This window comes from Manis javanica, chromosome 4 (assembly GCF_040802235.1).
Source record: "Manis javanica isolate MJ-LG chromosome 4, MJ_LKY, whole genome shotgun sequence".
Taxonomy (NCBI): Eukaryota; Metazoa; Chordata; class Mammalia; order Pholidota; family Manidae; genus Manis; species Manis javanica.
In genome coordinates, this window is record NC_133159.1 from 53,499,505 (window position 1) to 53,520,213 (window position 20,709).

The 20,709-nt window shown below is 41.8% G+C and overlaps 1 protein-coding gene across 7 annotated transcripts in view; it reads left to right on the forward strand.

Annotated features, from left to right (window-relative positions):
- Positions 1–1,056: 1,056 nt before the first annotated feature.
- The window catches only part of AK4 (adenylate kinase 4), a 94,429-nt gene continuing 74,776 nt past the window's right edge, over positions 1,057–20,709 (forward strand). For 2 of the 7 annotated variants that reach the window (XM_073234078.1, XM_017674453.3), the window contains exons 1-3: positions 1,244–1,584; positions 1,800–2,070; positions 6,216–6,266. In XM_073234078.1, the coding sequence (XP_073090179.1) occupies positions 1,926–2,070; positions 6,216–6,266 (196 nt within the window). In that variant the 5' untranslated portion in view covers positions 1,244–1,584; positions 1,800–1,925. The other 5 variants (XM_073234076.1, XM_073234077.1, XM_017674454.3 and 2 more) reach the window with 5 other exon arrangements.

Below are 20,709 nucleotides of genomic sequence, written 5' to 3' on the forward strand. Positions count from 1 at the left end.
AACAAATGCTGGCCTGGGTGTCCTCCCAGGTAGCCATAGACTAGACTGGCTGGCTGGCTGTGTGTGGAGGAGTGGGGCTGCAGGGGTTGGGGTGGGGGTGGCATTGGTGGGGGTTAGTGGGTAGGAATATTACTATGTCAGGTTGTTTCCTACCCAGTCCCCAACACAGAGAGAGCAGCCAAGAGTTTAGAGGAGGTTCTTCCCCACACTGTCTCCCCACGTTTGTGAGTCATGGGTATTGGTGCTCAGAACCCTGCAAGGGATTTCCCCAAAGGCAGGAAGCTTGTGAAAGACCGGCAGAGGAGCAGAGCCAGCAGAAAATGCAAGGGTTTATGGAAGGCACCTGTGTGGTCTTGTTGAAGGTTTTTTTTTTACTTTATCCTGAAGGAACGATAATATATGAGGTGGGGAAATAATAGAAATTGATTTGCACTTCAGCAATATCTCTGGCAGCTGCAACGAAGATGGCCTAGCAGAAATTGGAGATTAAGAGCAAGTAGGAATCACACTAGTCCAGTGGGACATGAAGGCTGTGTGTGGGGTGGGAAGAGATATAAGAGAATATGGATTGAGATATGCAGGGGAGGGGAGGGAGGATATAGCACCCATTTGGACTTCGTGAGTTGTAAGTATAGTGTCAACATCCTGGGCCCTGAATTCTTGGAATGAGATGGGCAGAAGGTCCTCAGTGCAGATGAGTGATCATCCTTGACCCTCCTTCCCACCGAGTCCTTCTTTTGGTTCATAGCTTTATGCCAAAAGCCTGAAACAGTGTCTGGCACGTATTAAGCGCTCAGGAAGAATTTGTTGAATGAATGACCGTACTCTAAGCGGCCCTCATCTGTGAATAGCAACCTGGAACGGTTGCTGCGTAAGGAAATCGACCAGTCTTGAACTTGACGCACAGTAGGCGCTCAACAAGTTGTATTTTTCCTTCCCTTAACAGACTGGGTTCCTAGGCGATCACAAAAACAGGGTTTCTGTGCTTTGCGCCCGTGGCGCCCGCATCCCGCACCGGCTCTCGGGCAGCACGCGGCCCGGGCAGGCGGAGTGGGAGCCTGGCGGTGGGAAGGGGAGGGGGCGCTGTCCGGCGGCTCCCGTGGAGCCAGTCTCCTGGCTTACGTAAGGCGCGAGTCCCGTGCAGCCGGCTGGGGCTTGGAGCTGGGGCGGGCGGAGGCGGCGCCGCCCAGCGGGATCCGGGCTGGAAGCCTCCCCGAGCGCCGTGTCCCCGCCGAGGTGTGTGTTTATTTGACTGCTTGGGTAGAAGGCGCCGGACTGCGGCTCCTCGCGGCGGAGACGGACATCGGCCCACCCGCGGCGAAGCGGATCGCAGGGCGGTCCTCGCGGGCGGCGGCGGCCGCTGCGACTCCGGGCGATGTGACAGCCTCTGGGGAGGGGCGCACGCGCGGACCAAACGCTGCCCACGTGCGAGGACCTGGGCCGGGGCTCAGCCCCGGGGCCGCCCGGTGCGTGGGCGACAGGGGCCGCGCACGGAGTCGCCGCCTGTGCCGGTGTCCCCCTCTTGGTAGAGACTGGCGTGGGGATGCCGGCCCGCCCGGCCCCATTCTCACGCGCGGCGTGGGGGTGAGACAGAGGAAGGGGTCGAGGCGGGGCTGACCGGGCCGGTCCCTGAGCTCCGAAGGCCGACCACGCCTGGGGTGGGGCTCGGGAGTTCTCGGAGTCCCTGCGTGGGGCGAGTGGGGCGGGGAGGTGTAGCGTGGCGCCTCTCTCCGCCTCCGAGCCGCCCCGGCGCGGGCCCGAGGGGAGGGGCTGGCTGAAAGTCTCTCTTCCCCCTGCAGAGGAGGCCGGCGAGGCCCCGCGCGAGCCGACGGGGTCAGGGCAGAAGAAACAAAGTTCCCGGGGCTCTCCGAGGCCGCTGTGGGGGGGGCCTATCTGGCAGTCCTCCACCCCGCCTCGCGAAGGCAATGGCTTCCAAACTCCTGCGCGCGGTCATCCTTGGGCCCCCCGGCTCGGGTAAGGGCACCGTGTGCCAGAGGATCGCCCAGAACTTCGGCCTCCAGCATCTCTCCAGCGGCCACTTCCTGCGGGAGAACATCAAGGCCAACACGGGTGAGGGAGTGCGGAGGCGAGGCGCGGGGGTGAGCTGGGGCGGCAGTGGCTTAGGCCGGGGAGACCAGCGGCCCGAGAGGGGCCAGGTCTCCCCGGTGCCCGGGCGCCCTTCCCCCGCCCGCGTGTGGTAGTGCAGGCTCCTACGTGCACGGGCGCATGCAGCCGGTGGCCCGCGGCGTGCGGCTTAACCGCGCCCGGGGAGGAGGCCGAGGCTCTGTGGGAGGAGGGTGGGAGGTGCATGGGGCTCTTCTCTGCCCGGGCTCCTCCCGCCCGGGGGAAAAGCGGTAACCCCGGGGCTGAGCGAGCGAGAACCCAGCAGCCGAAAACCCCGAGCTTCCCTCTCACCTCTTTCCTTAAGGCAAAGCGGTTCCCCACTCCTTTGCCCTCTCCCACCTCTCCCCGGAGTCCCTGCTGAACCGTGGCGCCCCCTTCTCCCGCCGGAGACCCCCCCCAGCCGAGCGCCGCCCACCTGTGGGAGTCGGGCGGGGCTGCGCGCTGGGGAACCTGTGGCGCCGCGGGGCTCGCAGCCGCGCGCTGTTCCGCGCCGCCTTGGGCCTCTAGGCAGTGCCCTGGGTAGTTTTGAAAGGCCTGTCTGTTCGCTGCCGCCTTCTAAGGTAAACTTTCTCCACTAACTACCCCTTCTTCCCAAGCACGGCTGGCCGTTGGGAGACGACCTAGTGGGAGACTACATCTGATGAATTACTTTTTGAATCCAGCTTCCCTGGAAATGGTTTCTTGAGAATGCCTCCTTTGCGTGGTGAATTTGCGGATGTAAATGTCCTCATCTCTTAGTCTTTTCAGTACGGCCCTTCCCTCTTCTGCCACCCCACGTTCACACCAGTTCATGATGAATTGTCATTAAAAGGCCAGCTGTTGTACTGCTGCAAGGTACGCAGTCTTTCTGCGATGCATGTGCTCATAATTAGCAACTGCTTTATGAAAACTTGTTGCAGACGGGGTGGTTTACTATCACTACTGCTCTCATCAGTGTCCAAGGAGGTTATTGCCCAATATGGGCTAATTATCCAGGGATCTTTATCAGAGAAGCACAGATTAGCTTGAAAAGGTGGGTGGAGGTCTGTACTGGAAAACAGAAAGCTTAAAAGTTAGGAAGTAAGTTTCTGAAACACAGAGTTTTAGTCATTGTCTCTTAAGCAGGTTGTAAAAGCAAGTTTTTTTTTTTTTTTTTAATTTTCAAGAATACTCTCCTCCCATCCCATTTCAGAAGGATGAGTTCTGTGTACCAGGCTGCACCTGGAATTTTCTCCTGTGGGTGTTGTTACTTCAATTGGGTCTATTTTAATTTTCATACCACATTTGAATATATTTTATTCTTTTTGTGTTTGGAATGCAGTGGCGGGGCGGGGTGATGCGAATCGGTGGCTGGGTGATGCGAGGTGGGTTGGAGAGCAGAGTGAGAGGAAAGGCTTTGACCCTAAGGTTTGTGATTAGATCAGCCTTCTTCATGGTGGGGAGATGGAGGCATAATGAGGGGAGAAAATGCTAGGGCAGGAGCCAGCCCATTTCTTAACATTCTCTGTATCTGACTCGGTGACTTGGTTTCCTTCTGGTATGAAGTGCTTCACCCCCACCAGCCTGGGACTGGATTAGTGGCCCTTCCCGTTTTTAAAGAGAATGTGATGGGAAGTGGCTTATTTCTGCAGTTTCTTAGAGGTTTTGAAAACCTGCTTGCTATTTTCCCTTATTCTCATTTTTTTAAATTTTAACTTTGTTTTAAATTTTAGTTTCTGTTCTATTTCAGATGACTCCGTTTCCCCCCAGTGTTTCACTCTGGAGTAAGAAGTGATGTGAAATGTTTAAATTATCCTTTTTTTCTATTGAGAATCAGTTTTTGCACAAACCAATTTAAACTGTTTATCAGGGTAAGAAGACAAAGAAAGAACAGCAAGTTGTTTTGAAAGTGGTCTGTTTCTAGTGGACTTGGAGGGTATTCTCGGATTATTTTTCCCTCTCAGAAGTCTTACAGGCTCACTGCCTGGTAAATAAAACATTCCACAGTGTTTATTTTTCTATTACCTGCTGTTTGCTTTTAGCTAATTTCCTGGTAGAGAAACACAACAGCCCTCCTCTGTACATACCCCTAAAATTGAAGGTTTGAAGGAGATGATGAAGCACAAAAAAACATTAAGAAATTAAAACCTTGGTAGGAATTTGAATTAGAAAATAGCTCAGGCCTTCTGCTGTAGCCTCCACTGGGTCATACTCTTGTCTTAATGGCTTTCCAGCACCCGCTGCCTGGTGCAAAGCTTCTCCAGGGAAGAGTTACGCGTTGCTTCTAGAAAGGCTTCCCACACGTCCCCTGGCAGAATTTCTCTTCTCTACACATAGTTTGTTAAGTCTGTCGATGCTGTCACATAGCAGTGGCAAGTGTCTGTCTGATTCATCCAGTAGATACCTACTGAGTACCTGTGGTGTACCTAGCAGTGGTCTAGGTACAGGGGGCTATAGCAGTACTTAAGAGAATCTTGTGCCCCTTGTCTCTGCTACCTTTACCATGTTCCAGTTCCCATGAGAGACTCAGAGGACAGGAAACTGTAAAACTACTTAATACATAAAAGGAGTTCAACAAGTGTACGTCGAGGGCACAGGTCATGAATTCTGTCTACAATCTGCCCCTGAAGGAGTCAAACAGCCTCTAGCAGTTAAGTCCATCCTGTTTAATTAGCTCTGATTTATGGTAAAAGTTTGTACTTACTATGGATGTGAGATTAACTTCATGATAGCTGTCACCCAGTGGCTCTGCCTCCTCTGCCTGGGGCTCTGCAGGCTGAGACTTAGCAAATACCTTAGTTGAAGACCTGCCAGCAAGTTTTTGGCTCATGTTTTCTTTAGCACATTGTGTGAGTAAATAGAAGGGAGGTTTCTCTTCTATTGCCAGGAGGTGGGTCCTACCTTCTGTCATAAGGAGGATTAGCTTTTCTCTGTGTGTGTGCGTGTGTGTGCACATGCATATGAATATATAGTATGAGCACACATGCACACACACACAGCTGCACTCCAGTGAATCCCATGAAAACTTGTTGTATTTAATCATAGCTTTTTTTGTTGAGGGATAGGTGACTGAAACCTTCTGAAGGACATGAGAATCCTGTTTATGGGTTGGATAAATAGTGGCAATTTAAAAAAATCACATTATTCTGTACTGGACTACTGTCTCAAGTTTTCCATTTTGAAGCATCCCAGAGTTGAGAGGAAAGATATTCAAGAACAAACCTGTTTCTGCTCTTAATTAATATTAACTGCAGCTCTTGGGGTTTACAGATGGGACTAGCATTTCAAATTAGACTATGGGCTGAGCCTCTCTTCCCTGAAAAGATGACCTAGTTCAGAGGGCTCAGAGTTTTTTTTTTGGTACTCATTAAGTATAAATGTGTGTCTTTTCTTATGTAAGAGAGAAAACTTCTGAGAACTGGAGAATAGAGAGATTGTATTAGGGAGACTTGAGAGACAGTTCAACGGTATATCTAAAACAACTTTAAATAGTTAACCTATTTTGTAGATCATACAGATTCTTGGCTTATTTACAGTGTTTCTAGAATATGCTATGTTCCATTTTTTCCTAGCTTGGTGAGATTTGGGTTATAGCCCAGGTCAAGGGTCTGACTAGTTTTGAGGTAATCTCTAGGTGACAGGTCCACTCCATATCCTCTTACTGAGAATTTTCATGCATAGCTGAAGAGAACTCTTTGTGATTTGAATAAGGTGTCTGTGACAGTATAAGTCTGCCTTAGTTATATGCACAGCTAAATCTGAGCATTTTTCCAGTGTCCTTATTTTTCAAAAGTAGTTTTTTTTCTGATAAAAGTCATGCCTTGTAGAACATTTGGAAAATGTGAAACTAGGGAACTGAGAGGCAAGCAATATTTCCCATAATACTACAGTATACTTGAAAATTCTAACAAGTTACTTTTTTTTCTTTTCTGTATATTTGTCCTGCTACCTCCAACAAACTAATTAGGCATTACATTAAGCGGAAACCTTTTTCCCTCCCACTTAGATATATATGGTGAGCATTTAACTGTGTTCTTAAGACTTCTTCAAAAACATTTTTAATTTCTACATAATAATCCATTCATTCAGCAGATATTTTTTGAGTACCTACTCAAATATGCTTTTCTTCTTAGAAGTGAAAGTCCACAGCAAGGCAAGGGGATATGGGGCTGAGGGGACAGAAGGTAAGTCCATATGGAATAAACAGCATGGTGTTTGATAAAGGTGCCTGTTAGAAAGAAAATGAATAGGTGATGAGTTAGTAATGAGGGCTGAGGTTGCTATCCTAGGTGGTGTGGTTAGGGAAGGACTCTTTGGGAGGTGAATAACTATAGGAATGAATATATCATAATCTAGGAACAGAGTGTCCCAGGGAGAAGCTCTAAGGTGAGAATAAGCGTAGCTTGTTTGAGGAACAGACAGAAAGGCAGCATGTTTGTAGGTTAGTGAGCAAGGGGGATGTGGCAGGAGGTCAGGTGAGAGAGATGAGCAGGTAGAGCCTACAGTGTCCTGGGAAAGATTGGATTTCCTTCTGAGGGCACTGGAAAGCTATTGAAGAGCTTTAAATACGACAGTGAAATGAATGGATTTACCTTCTTAAAGTTGACCTTTGATGATGCTGTGTCAAGTGACTCCGGGTGAGCAAGTGTGGTACCAGGGAGACTAGTGTGGGATGAGGAGAGTGGGCCATGGCTTAGACTGGGTGGTAGTAGTGAAGGAAAGGAGAAATGAAGGGCTTTAGATATGTACCAAGGCAGAACCAATTGGATCATGAATTGGTGGTGAGGTGAGGTGGAGAGAAAGCAGTCCATGTGAGTCCTAGGATTTTCGCTTGAGAACCTTGTGTGAATGTGCCTTAGGGTTGAGCTGGAGGGAGTCTAACCAATCTGGTGTTGGAACAGTTATTTGCTGCTAAATAATGTCCTTATGAACCTCACTGTCTGTAGATCATTGGGCAAATATGCTTTCCTTGGGGTAGGTTAGAAGGAATAAGATGACTGACTAGAATAGTTTTTATACTACAGGGGAAGAAGGGAGTTTTAAACTTAGCTTACCCACATCCAGTCAAGGTCTTGGTGTAAAAGTAGCTAATAGTTGCTACTTTATTTATGTATACCTTTTGGCTTACTAAATATTTAAGTATAGACATAGATACCCATACATTTATATATATGCATTTAAACTCTTTATTTTTGTGATTTTAGAAATTGTATGTATAACTTACCAAAGTTTTAGAAGCCAAGAAAAATAAAGAAGACATTTATAATCCCACTAACAGGAAAGAAAAAAATATTGTTACTACTTTGATATATAGTATATCCTTCCAGGCTGCTTTTCAAGAATATACTATGTATTACTGTTTTGAAATTGCTTGCTTTATTTCACAATGAATCATTTAATGTTTTTCAATGCCATTTCAGTCTGTTCTTTAATGTGAGTTTAATGCCATTGTACTATTTGAATATAATTTTTATTCCATTTTTGATTTTTTAAAAAATGTAATGAGTGGAGATGGTAAAATCTTCAAATGATACATTAGGAATGGAGTGTACAGTCTTTCTCCCATTTCTGACCACTAGTTCCGCAGCTACTTCATAGGGGATACCTACATTTTACTTTTCTTGGATGTTTATCCTAAGAATTTGTGTATACATATGTATCATATGTGTATGTATATATAGCAGTGCCTCTTTTTAAAAACATGAATTTATACTTTGTTTTGTACTTCTTTTTAAATTGAGCAATGTATCTTAGACATATGGGGCAGATACCAGCTAGTAAAAAACTAGCTGGTATCTGCCCTATCCAAAAAAACGTCATATTTTCTTTTATTGTACTCTCAGTTTATGGTATAAGAAACTTTGTACCATCATTTCTTTAACCAGCCATTCTCAAATGTTTTGGTCTTAAGACCTTTTAACACATTTAAAAACTCATTAAGAACACCAAAGAACCTTTGTTTATATGGGTTACACTGATAGATGCTAATCATTTAGAAATTAAAACTAATTAAAAAAATATCAATTCATTAAAAATAACAATAATATACCCATTACTTATTAACATGGCACATTTTTATGAAAAATAACTATTTTCCAAAACAAAACTCGAATGAGAATAATGATCTTGCATACTTAAAAATCTCTATCTTTTCTAGAAATCTAGATTCTCATATCTGGTTCTTCATTCAGTCTGTATGTTACTATAGTATTTGGGCTAAAATGTTGCAAGAATATCTGGCTTCACACAGATATGTAGTTAAAGAAGGAGGGGACTCACAGACTCTGCAAGGGTCCTTAGACCACAGTTTGAGAACCACTTTAGCCCCTGTTGATGGGAATTTAAGTTAGTAGCAGTCCTTTGGTATACAAAGCACAGTGCACTGAATGTTCTGGTAAATACGTCTTTCAACAACTGTTAGAGTACCAGGAAATGTTGGCTTCTGTGACACAAAGAGGTGAGACAAGGTCTGTTCCCTGAAGAAGCTCCCAATAAGTCTATTGGGAGAGGCAGGCAGACAAACAAGTATGACGATTTACCACATAAGCCCTGCAGGACATAGGACAGTGTGGCCTAAACAGCATTTAGGAGGCAGTGGGGTTAGGGGAACCTTTTTAGAGGATATGATTCCTGAGCTGACTTTTGAAAAATTCAGCTACCGAGTGAGGCGATGGGGTGATTATTGCTACAACGTACCTGGAACTCTTTGGCTAGAGCTTGTTTGTGGTCCACATGAGATTATTGCTTTTGTGGTTTGATCATACCTTGCATATTATCATTTTAGTCCTCATTCTTGTACTTGCCTTTAAGATATATACAAATACAGTGGCATCATAGTTTATGAATCCTTTAAACTTCTGCCTCAAGATTCCTAGAACTCAAGTGATAACTGATTATGAAACTAGTAAATTGGGTACCAGGCTGTTAGCAATAAACCCACCTATTATAAAGGGCATATTGAGTTGCCCATTTCCTTTAAAATATATTAAGTAAATTGTTAGTTAAATGGTCTTATATTATACTAGTCTGCTCTTCAGCACTTTGTGAAATCCATGTTGTGAGAAGATTTAAGGACTTGAAAAATTTGTTTTTCTTGTAAAGTTTTAGATAGTATGCTTTCACAATAGGTTAGATAGCTCACCCACATGTTATCTTTCAGCAAATGAGCTTTTTTTTAAAAAGCATGTGCAGGTAGGACAGACTTTGGATTACTGTCCCCCTACCCCCCGTCTCTTGATGTTTAGTTCCCAGGTTGGCCTTTAAGACATGGTATCAAAGGTCTCATTTGTACAGCTTCATGAAGTCCAATTAGTCTGCTGATGTTATATTTTAACAGTCTCACTTCCAAGTTCTTGGAGTATTTGTACTAGTTAAACAACAGCAAGCATCCCATGCCTAGCCAGGGTGACTGATAGTATTGAAATAAAGCAAAGTCACTCCTGCTCATTAAATACCTAGGAAGCTAGAAATCAACTATGTTCTCTCTTTCAGCACTTTCTTCTGGACCAGCAACCTGTGAGCCTGGCCATTCTTGTGATTTTCTCACTGTAACTTAACATTTACAGAGGGTCAAGCATGTGCTTGGCCTTGTACTGGCTAATGTATGTGTATTGTCCTCTAGTCCACAGACAAATCTATAGAACAGTTGTTAGTACATCATTTTATGAACAATGAATGGCATGGAATCATTGCAGCTTAGTTCCCTCCAAGTACAATGAGATTCAGCAGGCTAGAGGTGTGTGGTTTGTGGTTGTTCTGTCCTTAAAATGAAAAAAAAAAAAAATCTTAAGGAAACATTGATTTCCTCCTCCTTCCCAAGAAAAGGACAAAAAAAGGTCTAAAATAGAGATCATATGTAATTATGAGGAAGTAGAAAATTGCTTTTCATTGTAATGGTAAGACTTCTGGATAATACCTGAACTTGTTATTTCATTAGTCATTTGACAAATGTTTCTATGGCTGCTTTAGGTATGTGGAGGCATGCAAAAATACCCCTGAGGCTCTTACAGTCTACGGTTCAAATTCACATTATGTTTCCATGAGTCACGGTGGGGTGTATGTGTGTGGGTGAAGTGTTGAAGTCACCGACAAGGTGGTGGTGGGCATTGTTCAGGTGCATCTTTCTCCTGTAATGCCTGTCACACTTCCGTTAATCTCTCAAAGTCTGTTTTCAGTCTGCCACGAAGCTTTTCCATGGCTTTTGCAACTTCACATAATTTTTTTTTCTGAAATTTATCTTATACCCATCTATACTCATTCATTAATCTGTACCCCTAATACGAATTCATTGTCATCTCCCTGTAAGACAATCTATTTTGTAACTTCAGTTATAATCTCTTACCATCTGAATAGTAAGTTTGTTAGTGTCAGTTCAGTGTCAATAAATGTTTGGTAGTCTGTTAGGGCAGAGAGGAGTCATGATATAAACAAGAGCAGAATAATCAAGGTAACCTTGTATGCCTTGTGCTTCACGGTGAAGAAAGTATGACAGTGCAATGATGGAGAGAGGCTGGGAAGATTAGTTTGGAAGGTCAGAGAAGGCGTCTTTGAAGAGATGAGCTTTAAGATGAGCTCTGAATGAGGGAAGGAGCCAAGTGTGTGACGATTTGGGAACAGAGAACAGCATGTGGAAAGCCCCTATTGTAGGAGCGGAGGGGAGGAGTCAGTGGAGCAGAGAGGAGGCAGGTATCTGTGGAGCACTGTGAGTAATGAGTTGATGGTAGGAGAGAAGACTGGTAAAGTAGGCATATGGCCTTGAGCATGACCAGGAACTGGGGCTTCAAAAATGACTATGTGTTTTTTTTGGGGGGGAACATTAATCTACAATTACATGAAGAACATTATGTTTACTAGGCTCCCCCCTTCACCAAGTCCTCCCCCAAAAAAACCCCATTACAGTCACTGTCCATCAGCGTAGTAAGATGCTGTAGAATCACTACTTGTCTTCTCTGTGTTGTACAGCCCTCCCCATGTCCCCCCCACATTATACATGCTAATCGTAATGCCCCTTTTCTCTTTCCCCACCCTTATCCCTCCCTTCCCACCCATCCTCCCGAGTCCCTTTCCCTTTGGTAACTGTTAGTCCTTTCTTGGGTTCTGTGAGTCTGCTGCTGTTTTGTTCCTTCAGTTTTTCTTTGTTCTTATACTCCACATATGAGGAAATCATCTGGTACTTGTCTTTCTCTGCCTGTCTTATTTCACTGAGTATAATACCCTCTAGCTCCATCCATGTTGTTGCCAATGGTAGGATTTGTTTTCTTATGGCTGAATAATATTCCATTGTGTATAAGTACGACATCTTCTTTATCCATTCATCTACTGATGGACACTTAGGTTGGTTCCATTTCTTGGCTATTGTAAATAGTGCTGTGATAAACATAGGGGTGCGTCTGTCTTTTTCAAACTGAGCTGCTGCATTCTTAGGGTAAATAACTAGAAGTGGAATTCCTGGGTCAAATGGTATTTCTATTTTGAGCATTTTGAGGAACCTCCATACTGCTTTCCATGATGGTTGAACTAATTTACATTCCTACCAGCAGTGTGGGAGGGTTCCCCTTTCTCCACAACCTCACCAACATGTTTTGTTTGTCTTTTGGATGGTGGCAATCCTTACTGGTGTGAGGTGATATCTCATTGTGGTTTTAATTTGCATTTCTCTGATGATTAGTGATGTGGAACATCTTTTCATGTGTCTGTTGGCCATCTGACTTTCTTTAGAGAACTGTCTATTCAGCTCCTCTGCCCATTTTTTAATTGGATTATTTGCTTTTTGTTTGTTGAGGTGCATGTGCTCTTTATATATTTTGGATGTCAAGTCTTTATCGGATCTGTCATTTATGAATATATTCTCCCATACTGTAGGATACCTTTTTGTTCTAATGATGGTGTTCTTTGCTGTACAGAAGCTTTTCAGCTTGATATACTCCCACTTGTTCATTTTTGCTTTTGTTTCCCTTGCCCGGGAAGATATGTTCATGAAGAAGTTGCTCATGTTTATGTCTAAGAGATTTTTGCCTATGTTTTTTTCTAAGAGTTTTATGGTTTCATGACTTACATTCAGGTCTTTGACCCATTTAGAATTTACTTTTGTGTATGGGGTTAGACAGTGATCCAGTTTCATTCTCTTACATGTAGCTGTCCAGTTTTGCCAGCACCATCTGTTAAAGGGACTGTCATTTCCCCATTGTATGTCCATGGCTCCTTTATCATACATTATTTGACCATATATGTTTGGATTAATGTTTGGAGTCTCTATTCTGTTCCACTGGTCTGTGGCTCTGTTCTTGTGCCAGTACCAAATTGTCTTGATTACTGTGTGACTACATTTTTTTGTGGTTGTTTTGTTAATCTATTTTAACAGCCTTACTGAGATGTAATGTGCATACAATAAAATGTATCCTTTTACATGTATAAGTCAATGGTTTTTAGTATATTTTATAGAGTTGTGCAACCATCACCACAATCTAACATCATAATATTTTTATTACTCCAGAAAGAAACCCTGTATCCATTAGCAGTTATTCCCTATCTCCCCTGTCTCCAGCCCCTGACAATCACTAATCTACTTTCTGTTTGTATGGATTTGTGTTTTCTGGATATTTCAAATAAATAGACATATACAGGACATGACTTTCTGTATCTGACTTCTGTCACTTACCATTGTCAAGGTTCAACTGTGTTGTATGTATCAGTACTTCATTCCTTTTTATTGCCTGATATTTTATTGTATGGACATACCATGTTTTATTTATTCATAAGTTGATGAACACTTGGCTTATTCCCTGTTGTGAACATTAGTATACATGTTTTTGTGTAGATTTATATTTTCATCTCTCTTGGTTATATACCTAGGAGTGAATTGGTGAATTCTGTGGTGACACTATGCCTACCTAAGATTTTGAGGAACTGCCAACTGTTTTTCAAAGCAGCTGCACCATTTTACATTCCCACCCACAACGAATAAGGGTTCCAGTGTCTTTACATCCTTGTCAACACTTGTCTTTCTTTTTTATTTTGGTCACTTTCCTGGGTGTGAAGTGGTAACTCATTGTGATTTTGATGTGCATTTCCATAAGGGCTAATGGTGTTAATGTGCTATTAGCCATGTGTTTATCTTCCTTTTCTGGAGAAATGTGTATTCAAATCCTTTGCCCACTTTTAAGTGGGCTCATTTGTCCCTTTATTGTTGAGTTATGTATTCTGAATACAAGTCCCTTATTAGATAAATTATTTGCATATATTTTTTCCCATTCTGTGAGTTATCTCTTTCCTATTCTTGATGGTATCCTTGGAAGTACAAAAGTTTTTAATTTTGATGAAGTCCAGCTAATCTATTTTTTTTCTTTTTTTTGCTTGTACTTTTCATGTCATACTAATAAACCATTGCCAATCCAAGATGAGGCCATCATTTTTAAATATGGGACTGACAATCTGATTCACATTTTTAATAGATTACTCAGGCTATTGGGAAATTAGATTGGAAGGTTCTAGAGCAAAACTAAGAAGAACAGTTAAGAGTTTGTTATAGTATCCACAAATAAATGGGTAGATTTTAAGTGTCAGCAGTTATCTGTTAAATCAATGTATTCCCTTAGCATCCTGTTAATTGGAATAAAAATTCCTTTAAGGAATTGAAAAGGTAAAACATACACTCAATTGTGTTTTAAGGCAGATTATACTGAGTGCTATAAAAAAAGGAAATAAAAAAATAAAAAAATATAAGAACACTGAAGAGAGAAGTTACTTGTATAAATTTTTATTGAGTTCAGTTTTGTATCTTCAATGTCTAACATATAGTTGTTACACTTCTGTGTGAAAGAGTAAATGAAAGCTATGGGAGAGATGGCATGAGAGCTGAGTCTTGAAGGGTGGGTAAATACTGGCAGGTAGAAAAGTGGAAGCAGGGGGTTCTTGATGGAGGGACCCATCTGAGAGTAGGTGATTAAGATTAAGGGAATTTTGTCTGAAACCTAGAGCTGGAAGAATTATAGGCAAGGAAGCTAGAAATATCCCTTTGGGCTTACATGTAATTCCAGATTGAGTTTATGAATAGGAAGGCTATGGGGAGTCACTGCCTTCCTCAAACTCCTTTAGTGGCACGATCATAGTTTTTCATAGCACAGTATGGAGTGGATTGTAGTGGAGAGATTATAGTGGCACACAGCTAAGTGTCACAACAGTTTTGACCAGGGATAGGGTAAAAGTAATGAAAGGAAGGGGATTTGGGAGAAGTTGAGATGGTGACGGCAGTACCTAGTGTGATTGTCTGAACGGGAACCGTGGGAAGGGCAGAGCCAACTGCAGTCCTTTGCAGGGTTTGACTTGGATTGTGGGGAAAAGTGGTCCCATCTAACAAAAGGAGGGCAGTCCAGGGTTGGGGAGAATAAGGAGTTTAACATACCTGCGAGAAGTCCCAGGTGGAAGTAGGCAGTGGGCTTCGGCATAGCAAGTAGTAGGCACAGGAATTGGTTGTGGCACAGAGGAAATATAATTGGGCTTTGGGGTCAGGCATACTTCACCTCAACCCCTTACTGGCTTTGTATACTTTGGGAGGATTTAATTAACTTTATCTCCTCCTTTGTAAAAATCCCTGCATCACAGGGATATTGGGAGAGTCAGATGGAGTCATTTATATAAAATGCCTAGGAAGTAGGAGGTTTCTCTTTGTGATTTGTTTCCTTCTTACTAGAGACATAATGCTTTTATTTCATTTAAAATTTTCCCCAGTGAATGTGGTGCTTTGAATGGAATCACTGGCACAATCCGGTGGGGGTTAGGTGAGTGTGCTCACCACTCAGTCACTCAGCAGAGAGTAAAAGCATTTGCTCACAGTTTTTAAACTCTTATTAGTTTTGTTGTTCTAGTATTATCCTTCGAAGTTGTCTTCTATTCTTGTCCAAATAAAAATACTTAAAGTTATGTATATGAACCCATTTAAAAAATGTGTCATCATTAAGGTGGATGTTTTTCTATCTTTACCTATTTGTCTGATTGGATAGATATCCTCAAGATCTTTTAATGTACTGGGCTGCTGATATGTCTGACTGGACTTTTTCTTTGCTTTGTTTTCCTAGATTCTAACTCATATTCTTTTTTATAGTTTTCTTCTACACGATCCCTTTAGATCTTGGTAAGAATAGCCAGTGTAGTTTGCAGCGAGGTATAAAATACTGATAGTATTTATGAGTACAGTTTCCCAGTTTTCTTAAATGGTAACTATAAATACCATTTCAGGACATAATTGAGTTTTTCTAAAAGGGAGATGGATTTTTTAACTTGCATTTCTTTAGTGATTTAGTTTTAAAAAAAATCAAGACTCTAACCTGGAATAAGATGAACAGTGCAAGACCTTCTTTCCTTTGAGCTCATAGTTTTGTTTCAGTTTTCTAGGGTTCTTAGAACTAAACACCATGCATAACAATGAATATGATTAGTTTAATTTTTTGTTCCATTTCTTAATGTCTTAGAATTGGGAGGGATTTTCAGTCTTCCTGTCCAGTGGCCATTCTGTGCTGGATCCCTTCTATAGCAGCTGACAGCTGACTCACCTCCTCTGGAGGCTCTTTCATTGCTGGACAGGACTAATTGTTGTACGATTTTTTCTCTTATAATGACATGAAAGCCAGCTCCTTGAAACTGTCATCCATAAACTGTCATCTGCTTATCCAGCTTCAGTCTTTTGGTGTCACATAAATTAAATCTACTAGCTCTTCAGATAATTGAAAATAGTTGCTAAGCGCTACTTCACCGACTTAAATTATCCTTTTTTCCCCCAAGAAAAATAGCCCTCGTTCCCTCAACCGTTTTCTTCCCATGATATCATTTCTAGATTCTTTTTTAGCCTGGTTTTGCTCTGATCCTTTGAAACTGTGATGGCTGCCACGATTAACAACTGGCTGAATGTGATGGGACCATTGAAGTCATAGTGGGCTTCTAAATTCTACTCTCTAAATGAACACATTGTTGGGAGTGTTTCTGAGTGTTGTTCTGAAATGCGCACTGTAGCTCTTTTAGCCTCATAAATCCAACAGTATTTAGAATTTAAAGATGTATATCAGGGTCATCTCAGAACCTAAGTATAGACACCAGCTACTCCAGGCTACTCAAATCAGGAGTCATGTCGTTTGAGTGAGGGGTCGGATATCTTCTCTCCCCCTTGGCTCACCTTGAGGTTTAGAATGCCTAATGAGTTATGGACAAATTAGAAAAGTTTTGGAAGTTTGGTGGAATTAACACTTAGATTCAATATTGCAGGCCATCAATCAGTGATGAACAAATTGTGACTAAATTTGCCCCAATTGTCATTAATCATAGTTTATTTTGATTGTTTTCCATGTATTATTTTCTAAAATCCTGGACTATATAGATTTATGCTCAATGGCTTAGTGATGCAAAGCTCTTAAAGGTAGTGTTGTCTTTAGGAGTGTGGACTCTAAGCCACATTGCTGGGTTTGGAATCTGACTTAGCAACCCTAACTCTATGAACTTGGGCAAAGTAGCTAACCTGTTTGTGTTCACTCATTTATAAAGGAGAGTAATGGTAGAGCCACCTCATAGGGTTTCCTCTTGAGTATTAAGTTAATATGTGTTGTCATGGGTGAGGCTAGGGTGAGGTAAGTGAGGCACTCTCCTTGCGTGAAAATTTAAGGGGGTGCCCCAAAACTCAGTAATCAAGATAAATAGTAGTCCAGTGCAGTAAAATACATAAAATGCTACCATTTAAAATAAAGACTATTGAAACTGAGATAAAAATGGGTGAGTTGTGCAAGTACTTGGTAGAATCCTAATTTTATTTAAAATTTGAGTACATTTTCACCATGGATTTTTTTTTTTTGCATTTTGATATTTTAAAATATTGCATTTAAAATACTGTTCATTTTAATTAGTAGAGTTTGTTTTTTTTGTGCCCTCTTCAGTTTTTTGACCAAGGTGAGTGCCTCACTCATCTAACCCTAGTTGCAGGTCAGTGTGTCAGTGTTTGTTGTTTGCAGTGATGTTAGTTTTGTAGAGGAAATAAATTTTAAGAGCCTTGTGGAAGAGTTTTTTTTTCCAGGGTAGATATTTCTGTTAGGCTTTCTTGGCGTGCAGTCCAAATCTCATAACTAAGGTCAGTTTTAGGTTTTGAATGTCGTTTTTCAGACACTGCTGGATCTCAAACCCCAGAGAATAAAAATGTGTGCACTTGGCTTATGTCTAGAGGAACCTAGCCAAACCAAACAGCACTGAAGCATTGCTTCTTCTTGATGGCCAGGATTGTGAAGGACAGCCGCAGATGGTGGTTGAGCCATAGCTGGAACTGCTGTTAGTCGGCATGAGATGTAAGTGACAGAAGCCAGGAACCTGTTGAGGGTGGGAAAGAGTGTTTCTAGAAGTTAAATTAAGATGATAGAATCTCTAATTCTGGTTCTGCTCCACTTTGCCTTTAGTCATATGGACATGATTATAAACATGTCTTGGAAATCTGTTTCATAGTTTGTGGCCAGTAAAAGGCAAAAAGTTACAGAATACGTTTTTTTACAGCTTTGTTCTTAACAGTCCGTTACAGAAGACAAGGCAGCTATCTGCAGGGCGTCATCCCTATTATAGTCTCTTTTTTTTTTTTTGGTCTTTTTCTTTTTGATACAGATTTATCCAGTGTTGCTTTCTGCACAAACAATAGAAATAGTTGCTCTTAAAAGTCATATAAACTGGGTATTGATGCTCTGTGTAAAATACACAGAGCTAAATAAACTAATAATCACCCTAGCAGTTTGGCTTTGATTAGGTTTAAATTAAAGATTTTATCATTGTGTTTTTAGATTATAAAGAAGTGGAATCCAGATATATATGTAGCAAGTGGAGTGAGTTTAAAGCATAACCCTAATTTTGTTGGCTGCTGCCAGACATTGCTGCTGTACTCTGGCGAGGTAGCCCTACAGCATGTGTTTGACCATTTTTAGAGACTCCAGGTATCTTCTGGCTTAGCATTAAAAAAAAAAAAGGAATGGCAAATTCTTGTCTCTAAAGAATGTATATACTACCTTTTTTGTACCAATTTTTAGAGAATATCTGTGGCAGCATCTGAACTATGTATATGCCTGTTTTGTTTTCCTTCTTTCATCTGGCAGGTGGAGAAAGTATGAACGTTTTATGGAAGTGGTCTAAAGTTAGTGTATCTGGTGGAGCATTCCATTTTGTGTATATGCTGTTTGAAATAGCAGTATGTACCAGAAAGAAGATGTAGAGACTTGAGTATAGGATAAACTTAGAGGTGAAATCAAGGGGCCAATACTCTAGCAGCAGTTTGATTTATGAGGGGAACATGCTGTGATATCTAGGAACTCATACTGGAATACAGGCAACTGTGGAAATCAATTGTCCCGCCCTGAAAGTGATCCTTGGTTTAATGGGTATAGTTATTGATTCCTACTGGGTAATTTACCAGCTCATGTTTAGATTAGTTAGCTAGGTAAGACTTTTAGAGTGGCAAGATGAAATCTAATGCTTTCTTCTCTTCCTCCTCACTACTACTGCTTCTGGGCCAGGTTGGACTGAGTTTTAAAGAGATTTGCAAACCACAAATCCTGGTCATTAGTGTTGAAACGTTCTGTGGCACTTGGCTGGTCCTCCAGCAGTATCTATTGAATTAGAAGCCTCAGGCCCTCATTACCTACTTGGTGGGCACATAGCATTCCACTTTACTGTCTGTAGTACTGGCTGCTCCCCCTAATCGCTTCTCTCACATCCCATGCTTCCTTGGCATACTTCACTTCTGCTTTTCCATCTTTTCTCATAAGGGCTGCCCTTTCTGCATTCTCTCACCCCATGCTGGACACTACTTTTATTTCCCTTTCCCAAAGGACCCCTACTGTAAGGTGGTTGTATAGAAGGTGTGGGGGTGATGAGGATTAGTGTCTGGTATAGGCATCATCTTGACATGGCACATCGGGCACTGCTGTCCTAAAACCTGTCAGCCACTCCCTACACACGCCTTTAGCTCTGCCTGCCCTTTCCCTAGTTTAGAGTTCAATTTGTTACCTTCTGGATCTTTTCCCTTCTGGAGAATTTGCTCTTTTTCTCTCCTAGCTTCCAATCCTCCAATACCTGTTACTTATCCAGAACAGCTTATTTACCTCTTCACCATCAACCCCTAAAATAAACCCAAGCCTTACTTTAACTGAGCTAAAGACTCTTTAAATTGCTGTCCCTGAACGAAGGACCTGGAACAAAGCGTAGATAGGTGCTTTAAAACTTTAGTGTGTATGTGTATGTGTGTGTGTTTAAGACCTGATTAAATTTTTAGGGAAAGTTTCTTATTTCTCCTCAAGTGTTCCTAAACATCTCTAAGAAAGAGAGAAGTGTTATTAAGACTTGGTGTCTCTGTGCCCTGGGACAGAGCCTCAAGTGTCAGGGTTTATTATTTTTTTCTTTCTACCTCTTAACTTTGCTTTTTTTTCTTCCTTTTTTAAAAAAACCCATCTTTATTTATTCACTTATTCTACTTAAAAACTATTGAAGGAATCCTTTACTCCCTGAGGCTTAATTTTAAGTCAGCTGAACAAGACTTGCCATTGAGGTGTTTTCAGTTCAGAAGAGGAGAGGGCAGTTGGTTGAACAAAGGATTCCAGTGTGGGAGGAATTGCTGGAGGAAGAGGAAGGCTTTGGGGTAGGGCCTGGGTGCTGTAGTGCGGCAGGTAAGAGTGCCAGGTCTGGGATGGTGCTGCCTGGCCAGCCAACTGCAACTTACCCAAGCACTTTGTATCTCTTCCCTCAGCTGCAAACAAGAACAGTAGTGGTACTGCCTCTTAGTGTTGTAAAAATTAAATGAGATAATGCATATAAGGGATTAGAATAAGGCTTGGCACAATGCTTAAGTTTTTTTCCATATGACCCATAATAGTGTTGAAATAAGTTTCTAGGCCCAACGGGTCCTGCCTAGGGTGCCACATCAGCATTCTGAAATTTAGTTCACGTTCCTGTCCCTGTAAATGCTCTGCTCAACCAGAAACGCAGTCTCTCCAGTCACCCAGCCCCAAACACCAAGCCAACTCTGGGCCTTCCCACTCTAAACAAGGTTGACTATGTGGTCCTAGCCAATCAGATAGATATTTTCTATTTCTCTCTGTTTTCTTTATCCCATAAAACCTTCCTGCCTTCTGCCCCATTTCACAGTTCTCAGAAAGGAGACTGTTCATTTTGTGAAGTCTTAACTAAAGTTTGTTTGTATCACCTAAGTTGTCTTTAATCATTTTTTTTAACAGTAGGACTTAGTTTGACCTGGCACTAATGTATTTATGTACAAATACATAAAACTAGCACACATTTTAAAATTTACAGTATTCTCCCTTTTTGTATATAAAGACCCTTTTTTTATACAAAATACTTTTTAGTTTTCAAAAAAAACCAAAATAGTGATCTTGATGGCAGTTTGACAACCCATGCACTGTTCAGTACTTAGCAAATGTTTGTTGCCTCTGATGACTTTTTCCCCATTATACGCTATTTATTTATTTTTAATTGACCTGATTTTATTTTATTTACTTTTTATTGAGGTATAAATGACATACCATATTATATTGGTGTCAGGAGAAAACAATGCAGTGATTTGATATTTGGCTATATTGCAAAATGATCACCTCAGTAAAACAT